Source organism: Scyliorhinus torazame, chromosome 12 (assembly GCF_047496885.1).
Source record: "Scyliorhinus torazame isolate Kashiwa2021f chromosome 12, sScyTor2.1, whole genome shotgun sequence".
Classification (NCBI taxonomy): Eukaryota; Metazoa; Chordata; class Chondrichthyes; order Carcharhiniformes; family Scyliorhinidae; genus Scyliorhinus; species Scyliorhinus torazame.
Window position 1 is genome coordinate 208,455,670 of NC_092718.1, and position 19,851 is coordinate 208,475,520.

General features: G+C 47.9%; 1 protein-coding gene across 15 annotated transcripts in view; it reads left to right on the forward strand.

The window, feature by feature from the left end:
* The first annotated feature begins 3,687 nt into the window (after nt 1-3,687).
* msi2b (musashi RNA-binding protein 2b) overlaps nt 3,688-19,851 on the forward strand; it is a 603,647-nt gene continuing 587,483 nt past the window's right edge. For 8 of the 15 annotated variants that reach the window (XM_072469828.1, XM_072469831.1, XM_072469824.1 and 5 more), the window contains exons 1-5: nt 3,689-3,852; nt 4,121-4,161; nt 4,683-4,764; nt 5,173-5,257; nt 11,165-11,206. In XM_072469828.1, the coding sequence (XP_072325929.1) occupies nt 3,791-3,852; nt 4,121-4,161; nt 4,683-4,764; nt 5,173-5,257; nt 11,165-11,206 (312 nt within the window). In that variant the 5' untranslated portion in view covers nt 3,689-3,790. Of the gene's footprint in view, nt 3,853-4,120; nt 4,162-4,682; nt 4,765-5,172; nt 5,258-11,164; nt 11,207-19,851 lie in introns of all 15 variants that reach the window. The other 7 variants (XM_072469818.1, XM_072469819.1, XM_072469820.1 and 4 more) reach the window with 3 other exon arrangements.

Consider the following 19,851-nt stretch of genomic DNA (forward strand, 5'->3'; position numbering starts at 1 on the left):
CAGGTGAAATCTGATGTGTCATTTGGACTCGAAACGTTGACTCTAGTTTCCCTGTCCACAGATACTGCTAGACCTGCTGAGTTTATGCTGCATTTTCTGTTTGCATTCCTGGTAAAATATGATCTTAATCGGCCACAGTGGAAGTTGTTAGTGATTTGTGTCAGTGATCACATTAGTGATTGCACACCAGGAATGCAGGTCAAAACAGATATATATATGTATAGATGAAGCAATTTATTACTGATGCAGACACCTCTCTGCAAAACTCGCAACAAGGCTGCATTGTTGTCAATACTGTCCTTCAGATGACACCTTCTCTGCCCTGTCTACGTTGGGAATTGTTGAAAATCTGACGACACTCACTCACTTAAGAAGAGCGGGGATTGCCTCACCGTCCCAGACCGACACTCCTCCCTCAAACACCACCACCAAAAAACAAAAACAGATTAGATGATCACCCTGTCTGTGGGAACTTGCTGGGCGCAAATCATTACTTCAGGATCAGTTAGGAACTTGATGCACACGTGAGGTAGTTCCACATGTTTCTGATAGAGACAACACTAGGGGTCAAGCGAGCTTAGAATTTCCAGTTGAAACGCTGGTGGAAAGTTGCTCAGTTTTTGACTGATGCGGGAAGGAACATTCTGGGGGAAGAATAGAAAATCAATCGATAAAATGCTGAGAGGCTGTTAGACATCAACATGGTCAACACTCCACACTTCCTGGAAATTATTGCCAATCGACCATGCTATTAAATAACAGCAGCTCACTATGAGCCGATTCAAATATCACATTTGATTGAGACATTTTTAAAAATATTTATTTTTGCCCCTTTACTGAGATAATCTGGTCTGACGAACTGGATACACTTTAAACAAACGCATTTCAGCGCTGGAGTTAATGATTAGAAACCGGATCGAAATAGCAGAATGAATGACAAACTCCATGACATTTCTTGAAGCAGCTATCGATTCCGACTTGGTGACAAAATCAGACCATTTGCATATATATATGTTTGCTTTTTAAAAAAAATTAACATTTAGTATGTGAGTTGTCGCTCTGTCAATCAGCCTGATTTCCGCCAGTTAGACTTTTTCTGGATGAGGATTCATTCATTCAGCGTAACGAGGGCTTTGGTGAGGCTGGTACAGCGTGAATGACTGGGACAAGTGCAAAAAGGGGATGTCTTTGACATTGGGTCAATGCACAACTTGTGTTTACTGTTGTGAGATGAAAGAAATGAGATTGGAGCGGGGAAACAGTAGGAAGAGAAAAGCTGTAAAAGTACTGAAACTGAGAGTCTTTAAAAAAAAAAGGCGAGGAAGAGGCATACTGGCCTGGAAATATTAACTCTGTCTCTACTCCACAGATGCAGCCAGACCTGCTGGTTGCTTTGCATCACTCTCTGCTTCTATTTCAGATCTCCAGCTGTACTTTTTGGTTTTCTTTTGTTTGTAAAAAGGCGGCCGATGGGAAGGTGAATGACATTCATTACCCAGCACATGCAACATTTCTCTCCTGATGGGACTGCAAGTCCAGGTGTTCTTTCATGTGCATCTTTTTTGTTTAACGGTGAATTTTATTCTCAAACATTTGACGAATGAGTTTGCTTTTCTTTCTGAAATCACTTTATCTGTAGTTTATTTTTCTGTTGCAGTGCTCCTGTCACAATCAGAGCTGACAACTCAGAGCTGGCACACTCAGAGCTGTCACACTCAGAGCAGTCACAATCAGAGCTGGCACAATCAGAACTGGCATAATCAGAACTGTCACACTCAGAGCTGTCACACTAGAGCTGTCACAATCAGAGCTGACACACTCAGAGCTGTCACACTCAGAGCTGTCACACTCGGAGCTGTCACACTCGGAGCTGTCACACTCGGAGCTGATACACTCAGAGCTGTCACACTCGGAGCTGTCACATTCGGAGCTGTCACACTCAGAGCTGTCACACTAGAGCTGTCACACTCAGAGCTGTCACACTCGGAGCTGTCACACTCGGAGCTGATACACTCAGAGCTGTCACACTCGGAGCTGTCACATTCGGAGCTGTCACACTCAGAGCTGTCACACTAGAGCTGTCACACTCAGAGCTGTCACACTCGGAGCTGTCACACTCGGAGCTGATACACTCGGAGCTGCCACACTCGGAGCTGCCACACTCGGAGCTGCCACACTCAGAGCTGTCACACTCGGAGCTGTCACACTCGGAGCTGTCACACTCAGTGCTGTCACACTCAGTGCTGTCACACTCAGAGCTGTCACACTCAGTGCTGTCACACTCAGAGCTGTCACACTCGGAGCTGTCACACTCAGTGCTGTCACACTCGGAGCTGTCACACTCAGTGCTGTCACACTCAGTGCTGTCACACTCAGAGCTGTCACACTCAGTGCTGTCACACTCGGAGCTGTCACACTCGGTGCTGTCACACTCGGAGCTGCCACACTCAGAGCTGTCACACTCGGAGCTGTCACACTCAGTGCTGTCACACTCGGAGCTGTCACACTCAGACGGGGAAGGTTTCTGCTCTGTGCAGCGCTGTGGGCCAGCACCTTTTGCGATGTAATTTCCATTTCTTTTGGCGGTTTGGTTTTTATTTTTTGGGGGGAGGGGGAGGAACCAAACAGAAAGAATGGTGTTGTGTGTGCTGCCCTGACGTCACCGGTATTGGTGCCGCTCTCCATGACAACGGCGGCGCTGAGCGTCGTCAGTCCGCGCCACCGCGCTTCGGCGGTGACGCGGGGGGGGCGGGGCGGCAAGGAGGAGGGGGGGGCGGGAAAACGGAGGGGCGGGGACATGTGACGGATAAGGGGTGGGCGCCTAGCCGAGGGGCGGCCCACGAGGCGAGGGTGTGTGGATTGACAGGGGGGTCTAACCAATGAACGGGGTCGGCCAGGCCGGCGTGGAGGCGGGGGAGGGGCAGCCGCTGGCCAATGGAAGCGGGAGGACGGGGCATTGAGATGTGGGGAGTGCGCCGGCGCGGGGAGGAGGGAGTAGGGCGGGATTGACGTACGGGCGGCGCGCGTAGACCAATGAGCGGGGTGAGGGGAGGGGGATGGGCCGGGCGGTGTGATTGACGGGCGGCGCTGGCCAATGGACGGGGGGGCAGGGCCGGGCGACTTGATGGACGGGAGGCATTGGCCAATAGGCTGGGGGCTGGAGAGGAGGCCGGGCCGGCGCGTGGAGGATCGGCGTGAATGACGGGCGGCACTGGCCAGTGGGCGAGGGGCAGGGCCGGGTGGCGTGATTGACGGGCGGCGCTGGCCTATGAGCTGGGGGGCAGGTCCTGGCGGTGTGTTTGACAGGTAGCGCTGGCCAATGGGCGGGGGGGCAGGGCCGGGCGGCGTGATGGACGGGCGGTGCTGACCAATAGACGGTGGGGGCTGAGGGGGCGGGTCCGGCGCGGACTGAGGTTGGCAGCCAATGGGAGCAGGCGGAGGGGGCGGGTTCTGGATCTGGATACACTGAGTTGTGTGTGTTGTGTGTGCTGGAGGGAGGGAGGGGGGGGGGGGCTCCAGGCTCAGGGCCCGCCCACGTGGGGGGCTCCGGCAGCAGCAGCAGCAGCCAAGCGGCCGCTCCGGACTGAGCTGATCCCCACGTGTGACGAGCTCAATCCCGGCTGCCAGTCGCTTCTCTGGGGGTTGAGTGGGGTGGTGGGGGTGGTGGGGGGGAGGGGGGGGGGAAGAGGGGGCGAGGAGGAGGGGGGGGCTTCCTTCCTTCCTTCCATTGATCTGAATTTGGGGGGGGGGCGGGGGGGGAGTGAGGTTTTTAAAAAATTTGTAGTTAGATATGGAAGCAGACGGTAGCCAGGCCACGTCTGGCAGCCCAAACGACTCGCAACATGACCCAGGGTATGTTCTGATCTGACTTTTCTTTTTTCTTTTCCATCTGCTCCTTTCATCCCCTCCTCTCTCCTTCCCTTCATCCCATCCTCTCTCTCTTTCCCTTTATTTCCCACCTAGTTTCTTCCTGAACTGCACTCTCTCTTTGCCCCTCCACACCTCTCTCTCTCTCCCTCCTTTCTCTCTCTCTCTCTCTCTCTCCCTATTTAAGCTGCAAGTTACACGTCAAAATGGCCGATCTGACATCTGTGCTCACTTCTGTTGTGTTTTCCCCCAGTAAAATGTTCATCGGCGGCCTCAGCTGGCAGACCTCACCAGGTAAGAGAGCCCGGGCAAGGAAGAAAGTATTTCTTGCCTCTGTTGCCAGCACTGTTTTTTTGTGTGTGTGAATGAGTGTGAGTGAGTGAGTGTGTTGTGTGAGTGTTTATATGTAACCTTGCAGAGATAGAGAGGGGAGTGAGTGAGGGAGGGAGTGAGTGAGTGGGTGCTGGAGGAATGGAAGAGGTGGTGTGGGATTCAGTGAGAGATGTCTCTTTTTGTTTCAGTTCCAGTTTTGCTATCCCATCCCCTTCCCCTCTCCCCTTGTTTGCATCATGCGGCTGGGCTGTTGCAATGGTAACATCAGGGAGTTCTGTTTGTGTGTGCTTTTTAGTGTGTTCCTCACACGACCCCCCCTACCTTCAAATGATCTTTAAAAAAAAAAGTGTGCACCAGCTTTATGCCCAGTGACAAACCCACACTAACCCAGCTTTCCTCCCCCCCCCCTCCTGTCCTTTATCTCCCACCCCTTTCTCTTCCTCTTTGCAATCTATCTTATTATCTCAACATTTATTTTACAGACAGCCTTAGGGACTATTTTAGCAAATTTGGAGAAATCAGGGAATGTATGGTAATGCGAGACCCCACCACGAAGCGATCCAGGTAAGACAGCTCAGTTACTTTTTTTTTTAAAGAAAAAAATCTTTTATTTGCATTTAATTTTTGCCTTCCTGATTTTTGATCCTGAAGTGTGTTTTTATTTTTGCTTCTAATTGTGACACTGTCTCCAGCGAAGAGTCTCTGAGCAGTGAGCTTATTTTTTGACATTGTCCTGGTGTTTGGAGGTGATACTATGTGTATATATATGCGTTGCCTTTTTTTTTTCGCTCTCGCTACATTTGTAGCCCGTCCCTCTTCCTTTTCCTCCTCTCTCTCTCCTCTTCTCTCTTCCACGCTCTTTTGAGTCCCCTGTACGATCGAAGCGGGGTATTTTGACACTTGTGTTTGCTCCCCTCTTCCCTGTTGCTCGTTATTTACTCATCGTCTTCTTGTTTCTTTGTGTCATTTCAGAGGCTTCGGTTTCGTTACGTTTGCCGATCCTGCAAGTGTAGATAAAGTATTAGCCCAGCCCCATCACGAATTAGATTCCAAGACGGTATGTTTTGTGTGTTTCTGTGTCGATTTCCTTCACTGTAAAACTGTAACGAATTAGTTTCTCTACCCCCCCCCCCCACACACACACACACACATACCCATCTCTGTCTCTCTTAAGGTCATACAATGCCTGATGTGCCTCACTCAATCTTAGTTTAAAAGAATAACAACAACAACAAAAATTCACCTTTGGGATATTAAGGCCAACTTGTGTGTGTTTTAAAAATCTGCTTCGCTGTAACTTGGGTCCCTTTTTTGTTTGTTGTAAAAAAGCAAAATAAAAAATAGTCTTAATTTCCTACCCTCACCGGAACAGCTTCACTGTCAGTTACACAAATTGACAATCAAACCGCCTAGTGGCCGATTAAAATCGCCAGTTAAATGGTAGGCTTGCGATTAAACGTTTCCCAAGCGCTATGATCGAGATGAAACGCAAGTGGGAGACGGTAAGGGTTGATACACACACACACATATATATATTTTTTGCATTACTTATTTAAAAAAAAAAGAAAACCCTCCCCCCCCCCTTTTTTTTAAAGGAAAGCAAAGCAATGCGGCAACTTCAAACACAAAGTTTACTAATCCCAAAGAGAACGGACACAGAAGCTGAGTTTGACCGTAAATCGCATGAACGAGTTTCTTGTTGATCATTCTGTGCATCTTGTGTTTTAGCATCTGTTTTGTAGCGTTCTATATACCCTTTCGACTTTGTTTGAAGGTTCAGGGCAGGAATCGGACCTATTTCCCCTCGACAGAAGCCTGTTGTTTACGGTCACATTAAAACATTATTTAGGTAATGACAACTCCATCAGCTGTAGTTTGTTTTCTGTCTGGTGACTTCAAGCATAGTTAGAGTTTATTTATTTTTTAAAAAATCCTCTTTACTTAGAGCTAACTAACTAATTTATCTTGTAGTTTAAAAAAAAGCCTAGTTTATACATATGCAACATAATGGTTTTAGCCAGTGCTAATTTTTTCTGTAGCTTTTTAAAAATCAAAATCAAATTGAATGCCATGGGAGGCCAGTCATGGCTGGATAATCCAGTTTGAGTTCAGAATTTTGGCACTCCCTTTGACCTCCGCTTTCCACCCCCCTCCTGACCAAATAGCAATTCTTTTGGGCGCAAAATTGGTTTCTCAGGCAACTTCCAACGACACTGGGTGAGATAATTAAAATTCCCACTCTTAATTCCGGCTGACGGGCTGGATTAGACACCCTTGAACCACACACAGTATCAGATTTGTGCGAAGGAGGTGACTTAATGCTGAAATGTTGATGAGGAAGGAAGAGGCCAACTTCAAAGTGAGGAGAGAGGGTTTGGGAGTAATGCTTCAGTGAAAACTGTCCTCCAGTAACTGTGGTAAAACTGTCTTCCAGTAACTGTGGTATTTACCTGTTTTAAACACTAGAAGGTGCACAATATATATACTTCTTTGTTAAAGTCATGAAAAATAAATGAGACATAAATCTGTATCTTTTTTTTCCCATCTTGGCCTTTCTTGTCAGTTAAGTTGTGTCCCAGACACCCGAATTGCAAATTTCCCCTGCTGGGGTTTAAAAAAATAAATAATTTGCGGTGCGCAAGTTAGTCAGTTATTTTGGTCTTTAAGGTGTGACTTGAATTTGGCTGATATATTGGGATTGGTGTAGCAAATCAGTTTTGTTCACGCTGTAAGCAAATGTCAACCTATTAAAGAGATTTCTTGATGGTCATTCTGTACTGAGGCATTTGGTGGGTGTTAGATGTTGATTGTGTATTTTGACATGGCAGAGGACAAGGTGCTGATGGATGCTGTCAATGGAAGCATGAGGTGTGAGCTTTGTCCAGTACTGACTGGGTCATGGGCCGAATAAAAAAACCTTTGCCCACTGTTGCTGCTGAGGGCTTCTTCATAGTTTGTGTAGACCCATAGACTAGTACTGGTATATTCCAGTCCTTTCCCTTGCAGTGGGGGTTACACTTAACGATGGGTGGAGCGATCATGGTGGGCAGTAGTGCAGTTTCTCGCTCTGATGCCTCTGTCAGGCGGAGATTCTGTCTTCGTCTGTAGGTGGCAGTTTGATTTCTTTCCCCCCGCCCCCCCTGGAAAAAATTTGGTTTGCCATTTTCCCCAGGGCTTGAAACTTAAATGAACAAACAAATCAGGAACCATCTGGCTGAAGAGAACCTTGGGTGGGTTTTTATTTTATTATTGAAGAGCTGCTTAAAATTCCCGCTGGGTTTGAATGCAGTCTCTGAAGTACATGTCAGCAAGTGGTTAGCTCCGAAGATTTTCTCTTTACCCTTCTCCCCTCACACCTCCGACCTATTTTCTTTCTAAAAACTCAGTCCCGTGCTAGGGGAAAAAAACACCTTTTGGGGCACCTGTGGTGTTTCACACCTCGCACAAGATTATTCCCCGTGAGGGCAGCACGGTGGCGCAGTGGGTTAGCCCTGCTGCCTCACGGTGCCGAGGTCCCAGGTTCGATCCTGGCTCTGGGTCACCGTTCGTGTGGAGTTTGCACTTTCTCCCTGTGTTTGCGTGGGTTTCCTCCCCACAACCCAAAGATGGGCAGGTTAGATGGATTGGCCATGCTAAATTGCCCCTTAATTGGAAAAAAATGAATTGGGTGCATTAATTTAAAAAAAAAAGATTATTCCCCGTATATCAGCCATTGATATGAGTATTGACAATGCCTTTGTCATCAAAGTCATCTACGTGTATTTTATATTTATATATATATATATATATATATATATACACACCTACACCTTTTCATTGGAAGGCTTCTGGATTGTGGACAGAAGTTGAAGTTGTTCTTCTATCTGTACCCTCCTGAACCCCTTCTCCAATCTGAGATTGTTTAGTAAATGCCCACCACCCTGGGACTTTCTCTCTCTCTCTAGGTTGGCAGAACTTTGTGAACAGAGTTGCAATTCCCTCTTGGGGCTGTGAGGAACTACCTCCCTATTTGTCCTGGACTGTCACTCTAGCCCCCCCCCTCATCCTTTGCATTTGGTTAAATAACTGACCAACGGTGCCAGACGTGCCCGCTGGCATTACAATCTTGGTCCCGTTGAATTTTACTCTTGTGATCTACTTGAAATCCCAATATCTGTGCACAAGTCTATTATGTTTGTGGCATGTTGGTTGAACTGTTGGTTGCACCAGGCTTGTTGCTGGCTGAGCCGGGTCCATTGTGGGTTAGAGTGATGTAAAAAGGAGATCCCGATTACCTGGGCTTATCTCGCTTTGTGAAATTGAGGGTGTTAGCTGGACCCTTCTAGTTACAAGCTCCACAACATAGCTCTTTAGCTATGGAGAGAAAAATCAACATTTTGACTGGGTCTGCACTCAGTTATGGTCCCAGGATGCAGTGTGGAAGAACAGCTAGCCAGGCGAAAGTTGGCCTCCTCCGAGGCCCCAGCATCACAGATGTCAGTCTTCAACCAATACGATTCACTCCATGTGATATCAAGAAACTGCTGGAGGCACTGGATACTGCAAAGGCTATGGGCCTCGTCAATAGCCCGGCAAAGTATTGAAGACTTGTGCTCCAGAACTTGCTGCACCCCTAGCCAAGCTGTTCCAGTAGTGGGTCTACCCAAAAATGTACAAAATTGCACAGGTGTGTCCTGTACATAAGAAACAGGACAAATCCAACCAAACCAATTACCGCCCTATCAGTCTACACTCCATCATCAGCAAAGTGATGGAAGGAGTTGTCAACAATGCTATTAAGCGTCACTTACTCAGCAATAACCTGCTCACGGACGCTCAGTTTGGGTTCTGCCATGTTCACGCAGCTCCTGACCTCATTACAGCCTTGGTTCAAACATGGACAAAAGAGCTGAACTCGAGAGATGAGCCCTTTACATCAAGGCAGCATTTGCCTGAGTATGGCATCAAGGAGCCCTGATAGAGGGTCAATGGGAATCGGGGAGGTGGGGGGGGGGGGGGGGGGGGGGCGGGAAATCTGCTGGTTGGAGTCGTACCTGGTTGGAGGTTAATCACCTTCATCCTAAGACATCACTGCAGGAGTTCCTCAGGGTAGTGTCCTAGGCCCATCCATCTTCAGCTGTTTCATCAATGACCTCCCTTCCACCTTTAGGTCAGAAGTGGGGATGTTTGCGATGACTGCACAATGTTCAGCACCATTCACGACACCTCAGATAATGAAGCAGTCCATGTGCAAATGCAGCAAGACCTGGACAATATCCAGGCTTGGGATGACAAGTGGCAAGTTACATTCACGCCACAAGTGCCAGGCAATGACCATCTCCTACAAGAGAGGATCTAACCATCGTCCCATGACATTCAACGGCATTAACATCGCTGAATCCCCCACAATCAACATCCTGGGGGGAGTTACCATTGAACAGAAACAGAACTTGACTAGCCATATTAATGTTGTGGCTACCAGAGCAGGTCAAAGGCTAGGAATCCTAGGGCGAGTAACTCACCTCCTGACCCCCCAAAGCCTGTCCACCATCTACAAGGCACAAGTCAGGAGTGTAATGGAATACTCTCCACTTGCCTGGATGAGCGCAGCCCCAGCAACACTCAAGGAGCTTGAGAGCATCCAGGACAAAGCAGCCCCATTTGATTGCTCCCACTTTCCTCAAACATTCAAATCCTCCACCACTGATGAATAGTGGCAGCCGTGAGTATCATCTACAAGATGCACTGCAGGAACTCGCCAAGGCTCCTTCGGCAGCACCTTCCAAATGCATGACCATTACCACTTAGAAGGCCCATAACAGCAGACGCATGGGAACCCCACCACCTGGAGGTTCCCCTCCAAGTTACACACCACCCTGACTTGGAAATATGTCGCCGTTCCTTCACTGTGACTGGGTCAAAATCCTGGAACTCCCTCCATGACAGCACTGTGCACCTACACTGCAGCAGTTCAAGAGGCAACTAACCACCACCTACTGAAGGGCAACCATCGATGGCAATAAATGCTGGCCGAGTCAGTGATGCCCACATCTGTACATGAATTTTTAAAAAGTGACTGGAGTGGGTAGTCATTATGTGGTTGGTGAACGTGGGAGTTCAGGGATGTTGGGTCCTGGTCTGTGTGTTGCTTTGGCCGTGCAGAACGGTGTTGAGGCGTTTCAATGGATTAGGGGGAACCAATGGATTTGCCTCTTCTGACTGCCTGCTGGAAGTGTGTGTTTGCCAGGTCAAGATGTGGACACAGTGACTGTTTGGAGTTGATATGTTTAGGATAGTGGGTGGTGTGGAATGGAAAATATGTGCGTAAACCTCTTCGTATCTCAGCTGTTGTGTGGATGGGGAGGGAGGTAATTCAAAATTTGTGTTTTGGTTGAAAAGTTAGCCTTGCACGGTGCTGCCAATTCCAATTTTGGCTAGAGTTGGATTCAAGTGTGTTGCCTGCCCTGTTCTCTTGATTCCTGCTCCGCTTTGTTCTTGGCCTGACCCCCACATGACGGCACCAAGTCTGCAGCTCCTTCCTTCAGAGGCTCACTCCTGGCAGTGTGTGTGTGCTTAGCTAGGTGAATGGAACAGGTCACATTCCAGTCTGTGCTAGAACCCAGGAGGTGTGGGCATTCTGCAGGCACCCGGACATTTAAAATGGGACAAAAAGACTGCATAACATTCAAGGTGTGTGGGCCAAGAGGGGAAAAAAAGATGAATTCTTTCCCTTTGATTAACAATTATTGTTGAATTGCATCGAGTGACTTTCGAAACTATCCAGCATTAATGATACTCAAGACTCTGGCTGGCGCCTTTAAAACAGGTTCAAAAGTAAAGCAACACAGGAAGTTAAAACGGTGGCCCTGGAAACTTGCTGCTTTGTTATATTTCTTGCCTGAGAAACACCATGTTTATTTTGAACTGGCCTGGGGCGGCGATGCACCCAATGATTTTCTGACCCTTCTCTGATTTGCTTCAACAGATTGATCCTAAGGTTGCATTTCCCAGAAGAGCACAGCCCAAGGTAAGTGGGAGGATCATTGCTGTGATTTGTTTTCTTACTGCCAGAGTGCACTGAGGTGTATTGTTGGAGGGTTTGGCAAGTGCTCTGGGGAGGGCGATGAAAAGGGAGAAGCATTGGTTTTGAATTGGTGATGAAACCTTTTAAAGCGCGGGTGCATCACTTGATTGAGGCTCTGATGTGTTGCACTGGGAGCATTTGTTATGCTCTGTTTTACACTTCTTCTGATTTTGCAATCGTCTCCTGGCTTCCCTGCTGTTTACAAGTGGAGTGAGGGGCTTTTATTTGTTGTTGTGGTTTACTCTATAACTCTCTTCTCTTTCTTTGTGAAAAAATTGAAGGCAACATTCCTTCTGATTTTGCTGAAATACAAGACGCTTGCAACAGACGGATTAATGCTAGATGTTTCAGTTCACTTGGCGGGGAGGGTCGTGGTCGGGGAGGGTGGGATTGTCGGGGAAAGATGCAGCCGAGGGCTTGGTAACAAGAAGTGTGTTGTATACTGAAGCAAGATTGTCCTGTGAAAATGGAGATGGCAAGACGCGGGCCGGAACCTTCCAGTGCCCTTTGACCTTTTAGATTGAGAGGGTCAACATGTGGAGTTGCTTAATGTTGCTTTGATTGTCGGCTGACAGGATGTGAATGGGCCAAAGGTGAATTATGCAAATTGTCTTGGAATCTGATTCCATTAATGCTCAACGACTGTGGCAAGATGGAAATAGTTTGTGTACTTGATGCAAAGGATCCTGTGTCAGCTCCGTTACGCTTTTCTGATGTGTTTTAAGAGGCAGATTTCCTCCTGGCTTCTGTGAGCCAAGAAACCTGGCTAACTAGTAGCTCATTGGGCTGAACACCTGGTCATCACTGAAAACTTCTTAAACTGTTGCAGCATTTTAAGGTTTAGGTTTGGGTACTGCCAGCCTGGTGTGCAGTGAAGGGCAGCACCTGTGCCACCTGGGGAGGCAGGGAGGGAGCTGCTCCCCCTCCATATGTCGAATGGTTAGGCGGACATTCTTGACAAGTGCAGCAGCATCAGACTAACTTAAAAACTGGTAAACCTCGCTCCCTGTAAAATATATGCTTTTAACTTTCGTAACTTGAAATTAAATGAAATGAAAATCGCTTATTATCACAAGTAGGCTTCAAATGAAGTTACTGTGAAAAGCCCCTAGTCGCCACATTCCGGCGCCTGTTTGGGGAGGCTGGTACGGGAATTGAACCGTGCTGCTGGCCTGCCTTGGTCTGCTTTCAAAGCCAGCGATTTAGCCCTGTGCTAAACAGCCCCTGCTTGCAAGCCAGCCTTTTCCGGTGGGGGCATCCCACCTCTTCAACAGGATTCCTGGAAATCACCTTTTTAAAAAATTTAATGGAACATTTTTCCACCAGTAACCTACCACTGAACATAATGGGATGGTAATGAAAAGGAAAAATCTCACTCAATAGCCCTTGTGTGAATAGCACTAAAATTATATTAATGCTGGAATGTTTGATCTGTGACAGCGCTTAATGTGCACAGAGCTTAACACAAGGTGTAGCACAATCTGGTGTGCAGAATGATCTGTGTATAAACCTGTATTCGGCTCTTTGCTGATGAATGGGAACAGATTGCCATCAGATTCAAAAGCAAAGTGCTCAAGTGAGGGTGTGAGATGAGGTGAGCAGCCACAGACATGGCCGGGCAGATCACAGAGACGCGTTCTCTTTCTGCCGCCCAGTTTAATTTGCCATTTCCTGCAGTTTTTATAACTCGATTTGTGCACGGTCCTTGGGATATGTCGTGGAGAAAATGCAAAGTGATGAGGAGGGCAATGAAAGGTCAATTAGTGTCAGATAGAAGGTGCTGTCACACATTGTAAATATGCTCGTGGGGGTTTTCTCAGGTGTGGACTTGTAGTGAGGTTGATCTTTGTGATTTCCGACATGAGGTGAATGTAGAAGCCACCGTTTCTCTGTGGTTAAAACTCAGCAAGGTTGCAGTGGCCTGCAGCCAACCCAGGTTACAGCCTGAGGACACCACTGTCTCTGTCTGATCATTGCCCCCGCTATGTTGCTGCGGGTAAGGACCGCATTTGCTGTGTGTGTGTGTGTGTGTGTGGAGGTTGAGCCAATGCCCCTCCTGTGGGTCAATGGGGCAGCCATTCCACTACCTGTGCACTTGAAGCAGGCCCAAAAGAAAGTAACACTCTGCTGGGAAAACCATCCTTAAGGCCACTCATGCCACTATGAATGTTGGACACGTGAGTGTGCCCGTTATTTGGTGCACAGCAAGTTCCCACAGATAGATCCTGCCACGGGATACAGAACTACTGCCAAACGGGAGCTTGATTCCGTGACATCTACACAACCTGGCAACACTCTGTCGTGAGCGTGGCGCGCTATTCAAGGCTGGACTTAGCGGTGCAGAGTATGTGAGACAGTGAAAACCCCTTTCTGCTTGCTTTCACTCTGACTTGCATTACAAAGGCACAATCAGAATGCAACAGTTGTCAATTCCGACTCTTTTTGATACAAAGCCCAGTGGGAGCCCTTGATTGCGAGACTCGTCTTTCCTATTTCTCTCCCTCGGGTGCGAGGCTGGGTCTGTACTGTGTGCATGTCTAGTTAGTCTTTGACTGTGGTCCTTACCATTCAGTGGTGTCTACAGAGCATCCCTCAGTGGGGTTAACGCTCAACCCTCCTGCTTGGCAGCAGTGGAAACCAGCAGTGTCGGTTTGTTATCTTCTGGAGGAGAAGAAGCAATTGGCATTTGAAACAATTGCTGCCCGCGCACCCAGAATCTGGAATGAAATTTAAAAATTCTCCATTGAGATACTTTGAATAACTACTTTTTGTTTTTTGGGAAGAGGTGGGCGGAAGGGGAGTAGAATCTATTATAAGTCAAATCAGCACTGGCTGTGTGGGATGATTACACAGGTGTTCATAGAGAGACTGCACGTAAACTGTGACTATGTTCACCCTGCTTAAACCGGCCCCTGCTCACTCCCAGGTATGTTTATATGTGACTTGCAAGCTGAAATTTCCTTGACAACCACGGCCCCTTTTAAGTCCCGCTTGTTCATCAGGAATGAAAGACAGCTTCTCAGTGCCTTTTACTATGACTGCCTTCCACAACTGCATTTAATTTACATCTGCCTTGAAGTCCCCTTTCTTTTTTTTTATGCGTGCGTGTGTGTATGTATCTTAAAAGGTTGTTGAGAAAGCTTTTCAAATAAGCGGGGGTGACCTAGACGCATAAATCAGCTCCACGCAATAAAAAGCACTGGATAGAGCAAAGAGGAGACTGCTTAGTGGTGAGTGTAGGGGTAGGGGGGGGGGGGAGAGAGAGAGATGAGGAAACCAAGGAGCTGGGTTGAGGGGGGGGGTTGCTGTTTAATTTTTCCACAGCTATTTTGTGCAGCACCTGCTATGAAACTATTTGGTTTGAAGAAATGAGGCAGAACTACGGCCACGCGACCAACGCGGGGAGAAAACCTAATGTTAAATGACAGTAGTGAGGTTACCGGGGTGGTTTTGTATTCCCCCCCCCCCCCACCCCACTTGATCATTGTAACTTGGGTTTTCCGTTAACACTTCGTCTGCTCTGTTTTCAGAAAGATTCCAATCAGGATGTTTCTTGCTGTTGACCCACTTTCCCTGCTGGGCGCTCGCTGATTAGCTTGACTTTAAGGAGCTGCAGTATACCGAGCCCATTCACCTGCACACATGGTTCTGCATCTCCCCTTCGCTTGGCTGATTAACATCTACCCCTCCCCTGCATAACGCTGTACCCTGCAGAGCCCTTGCTGAATGCTCCCCCCCCCCTCCAAACTTTAGGTTTAACTCTTAATTGGTTTGTGTTTTTCTATAAGGCAGCTCCACATAAGGTTAATGAATCCTGACCGTTTTTAAAAATAAATTTAGAGTAGCGAATTATTTTTCTTTTCCAATTAAGGGGCAATTTAGCGCGGCCAATCCACCTAACCAGCACATCTTTGGGCTGTGGGGGTGAAACTCACGCAGACATGGGGAGAATGTGCAAACTCCGCACGGCCCAGGGCCGGGATTCGAACTCAAGTCCTCAGCGCCGCAGTCCTAGTGCTATCCACTGCGCCACATGCCGCCCTGAGTCCTGACCATTTAGCACGGGGGGGGGGGGGGGGTGTTCTTTTCGGTGTTTGCCGGGGGGGGGGGGGGGGGGAATTGGTCGGAATTGCCCAATTAATTTTTTCCCTCGCCCTCTCGTGAGGGGTCAGTGTGGGAAGGTGGAAACAGTTAAGTGTTTATTTCTCCCTTTCCTGTACGGGTTTAGATGCTGCCGGCAGGGTAGGGTCACGTTCACTTGCTGTTCGTGCTAATGTGATACATTTAGTTGGTTTTATTTTTCCAAAAAAAAAAGTAAGTGGCGGCAACATAAAAAACATTAGTCATTGCATTAAAATGAATACACTGAGGGAATGAAACCTCCCGGGTGTGATCCCCAATGGCGTAGCTGTTCAAATAATCCAGAGGTTCGACAGTAGGAAGACTGACCTCTAGACCAGAATGGTTTTAGTGATGACAGGATTTCAGCCAGACATGGTTATGTCCACTTGAGATATATATTTTTTTAAATCGCCTCACGGTATGATTATAGATCCTGCCCTTTTAACCATGGGTTGTGTCTGTGGAGGGCACTTGGATTGTATAATGCTAGGACAAAGTACTTACAGGTCTGTCACCTATGGTGGCAATTGGAGCAATTTGAAGTAAGTCAATAAAATGCGAGAAGTATTGGCACTGTATTAAAGTGGATTGGATTAAGTGCTGATTCCTTTTACCTGTAAAGTATTAATGCCACGCAATAAGTAGGGCTAAGTGACTTGGCTGCATGGTCCAGTAGGCTGAAAATGGACCTCTCCCTTTTTTCTTTCTGTCTCTATCTCTCTCTCTCTCTCTCTCCTCTCGTTTTCTTTCTCTCTCTCCCTCTCATTTTCTCATCACCCAAGTAACTATAGACCAGTGAGCCGTACTTCTGTTGTGGGCTAAATCTTGGAAAGGTTTATAAGAGATAGGATGTAAAATCATCTGGAAAGGAATAATTTGATTAGAGATAGTCAACACGGTTTTGTGAAGGGTAGGTCGTGCCTCACAAACCTTATTGAGGTCTTTGAGAAGGTGACCAAACAGGTGGATGAGGGTAAAGCAGTTGATGTGGTGTATATGGATTTCAGTAAAGCGTTTGATAAGGTTCCCCACGGTAGGCTACTGCAGAAAATACGGAGGCATGGGATTCAGGGTGATTTAGCAGTTTGGATCAGAAATTGGCTAGCTGGAAGAAGATAAAGGGTGGTGGTTGATGGGAAATGTTCAGACTGGAGTCCTGTTACTAGTGCTGCACCACAAGGATCTGTTTTGGGGCCACTGCTGTTTGTCATTTTTATAAATGACCTGGAGGAGGGTGTAGAAGCGTGGGTGAGTAAATTTGCAGATGACACTAAAGTCGGTGGAGTTGTGGACAGCGCGGAAGGATGTTACAAGTTACAGGGGGACATAGATAAGCTGCAGCGCTGGGCTGAGAGGTGGTAAATGGAGTTTAATGCAGAAAAGTGTGAGGTGATTCATTTTGGAAGGAATAACAGGAAGACAGAGTACTGGGCTAATGGTAAGATTCCTGGCAGTGTGGGTAAGCAGAGAGATCTCGTTGTCAATGTACATAGATCCCTGAAAGTTGCCACCCAAGTTGAGAGGGTTGTTAAGAAGGCGTACGGTGTGTTAGCTTTTATTGATAGAGGGATTGAGTTTCGGAGCCATGAGGTCATGTTGCAGCGGTACAAAACTCTGGTGCGGCCGCATTTGGAGTATTGCGTGCAATTCTGGTCGCCGCATTATAGGAAGGATGTGGAAGCATTGGAAAGGGTGCAGAGGAGATTTACCAGAATGTTGCCTGGTATGGAGGGAAGATCTTATGAGGAACGGCTGAGGGACTTGAGGCTGTTTTCGTTAGAGAGAAGAAGGTTAAGAGGTGACTTAATTGAGGCATACAAGATGATCAGAGGATTGGATAGGGTGGAATGTGAGAGCCTTTTTCCTCGGATGGTGATGTCTAGCACGAGGGGACATAGCTTTAAATTGAGGGGAGATAGATATAAGACAGATGTCAGAGGTAGGTTCTTTGCTCAGGGAGTAGTAAGGGCATGGAATGCCCTGCCTGCAACAGTAGTGGACTCGCCAACACTAAGGGTATTCAAATGATCATTGGATAGACATATGGACGATAAGGGAATAGTGTAGATGGGCTTTAGAGTGGTTTCACAGGTCGGCGCAACATCGAGGGCCGAAGGGCCTGTACTGCGCTGTAATGTTCTATGTTCGATAAATCCCGTAGATGTGGAACTCATTATCACAAGAGTGGCTGAGGTGAATAATATAGATGTGTTTCGTGGGAGGCCAGACATACATTCGAGGGAGAAAGGAATTGAGGGTTGCATTGGATTTGGATGAGTAAAGACGTGTGGTGGTTGATTGGCCTGTTTATCTGCCCCCCCCCCCCCCCCCATCATTTAGTAACCATTATCATTCTTCCTCACGCACGAGTATCTTTTCTTTAAGTTTGTTCCGTTAGGGGCTTTGCTGCTGATATGGGATCTTGTTCGATAAACCAGGTGTGCGATTTCTCACTGTGACGATTCAGCAATGAGTCACTGCTCCGCGTGGCTAATGTGCCGAGCTGCATTTGAAAACCCGTAAAAAGAATTCTGCCTGGGCAGCACGGTGGCGCAGTGGGTTAGCACTGCTGCCTCATGGCACTGAGGTCCCAGGTTCGATCCCGGCTCTGGGTCACTGTCCGTGTGGAGTTTGCACATTCTCCCCGTGTCTGCGTGGGTTTCGCCCCCACAACCCAAAAGGTGTGCAGGGTAGGTGGATTGGCCACGCTAAATTGCCCCTTAATTGGGAAAAATGAATTGGGTGCTCTAAATTTTTTAAAAATACAAAAAGAATTCTGCTTCCGTCACCCCTTGCCCCTTTTCACTGTCTCTTGATGAGCATTGCTGTTTACAAGGAGAACTGTGAAATTGCGTATGGAAGTACCTTGACGGCCACAAACATCTTGATCCACTGGAGTCCATGTGGCGTGGGTGCATTCTTATCGAGAAGGAAGTTTACTTTATACGGCCAATATGGAGATGATGGCAAGCACATTTTTTCTGATTGGAAAATTGAGCGCCAACCTGTCAGTCTGGATCTCTTCCCACTCTGACGTGTAGAGTTTCCGTGGATGGACGGCAGGTCCATGGAAGGCCCTCATCCCATGGAGCTCACTCCAAATATTAATTCCGGATTGGATGCGCCCGCTTTTCCAGGGCTGCGAACAAATCGGCTGGGAAGTGAGTGTTTGATTTACGAGACACGTTTAACTAAATCAGTTCTGCGGTTAGAAAGCAACTTTGTTCACCCGTTTCTCTTCCTGGTTTGTGTTTTTATGTACTTTTCTGCTAGCTTTTAGTTTCCCGGGACTTTGCAGGGTGAATTCCCCAAGCCTGTTGTGGCACTTTGGGAAATCATTCGGAGTTTTGGATTGGGATTTTGGCATTTTTATGGCCGCCCACCCACTCTGTCCCAGTGCTGTATTTGGTTATTGTTAGCAGTGGGTCTTCGAATGGGAATCCACTAATCTGGAGTCCAGTGGAGGGATTACTAGATGGATCTGGCTGCACAAGATTGTCCACCAGCCAGCACTTGCACATCTGCAGACAGATGTGATTGCACCTCTTTTTTGGAAGAGGAGGTTTCTATTCCCAAAAAGTTGCGCCTCTCTAGTTTGTGAATCCTTATTTTAAAATAGGGATGCTTCGGAGGAAGGCGGCCCTTGTTAGCTTTCCTGCTTCCAGAGGCCTTGTGTACCAGGGGCATGGCAGGGTAATCGGTGGTCAAGGCATCCTGAGATGCCGCATTGGCCAGGGTGCCACGACCACGGCACAGCTGGCTGGTGGATGATCTGGGGGAAAACACTTTGATGGAGAGGGCCTGGGTTAGCAGGTGGCCAGATGTGCTGTCCACTGTGGCTGCAGCCCAGCACAGGGCTGGCACACCCCGGTGACCGTATCGGTGAGATTGTGGCCTGGCATTTGGCTGCGTCTCCCTGCGGGCAGGCTGACCTTTGGCACAGGACATGACCATGTACCCACAGCCACTACATGCAGCACTACCTCCACTCCAGTGACCATTGCAGGGCATCAGGGGACGGGCTTCGCCATCATCTTGCCAACTGGTGTCTCCACCTTGCCAAAAGCGTCCAGACCTTTCCTTGGGGTAGTGAGGATTTTTGTCTCGCTATTCTAACATTTCACTTTAATTGTCTTACATGCGTGCGACTCTCCGCTCCAGTCACTATCTTGTACCCACTTAGCAGCACTCTCACCTCTTGAGTCAGAAGGTTCTGGGTTAACGTTCCCGACTGAAGCTCCAGCACATTACTGAGGGAGTGCTACACTGCTGGAGGTGCTGTCTGTGTGATGAGATATGAAACCGAGGGCCCGTCTGCTTTCTCGGGTTGACATACGATCCCATGGGTGGGGCGGCACAGGGAGAATGTGCAAACTCCACACGGACAGTGACCCGGGGCCGGGATTGAACCCGGGTCCTCAGCACTATGAGGCAGCAGTGCTAACCACCCTGCCGCCCCTTAATTG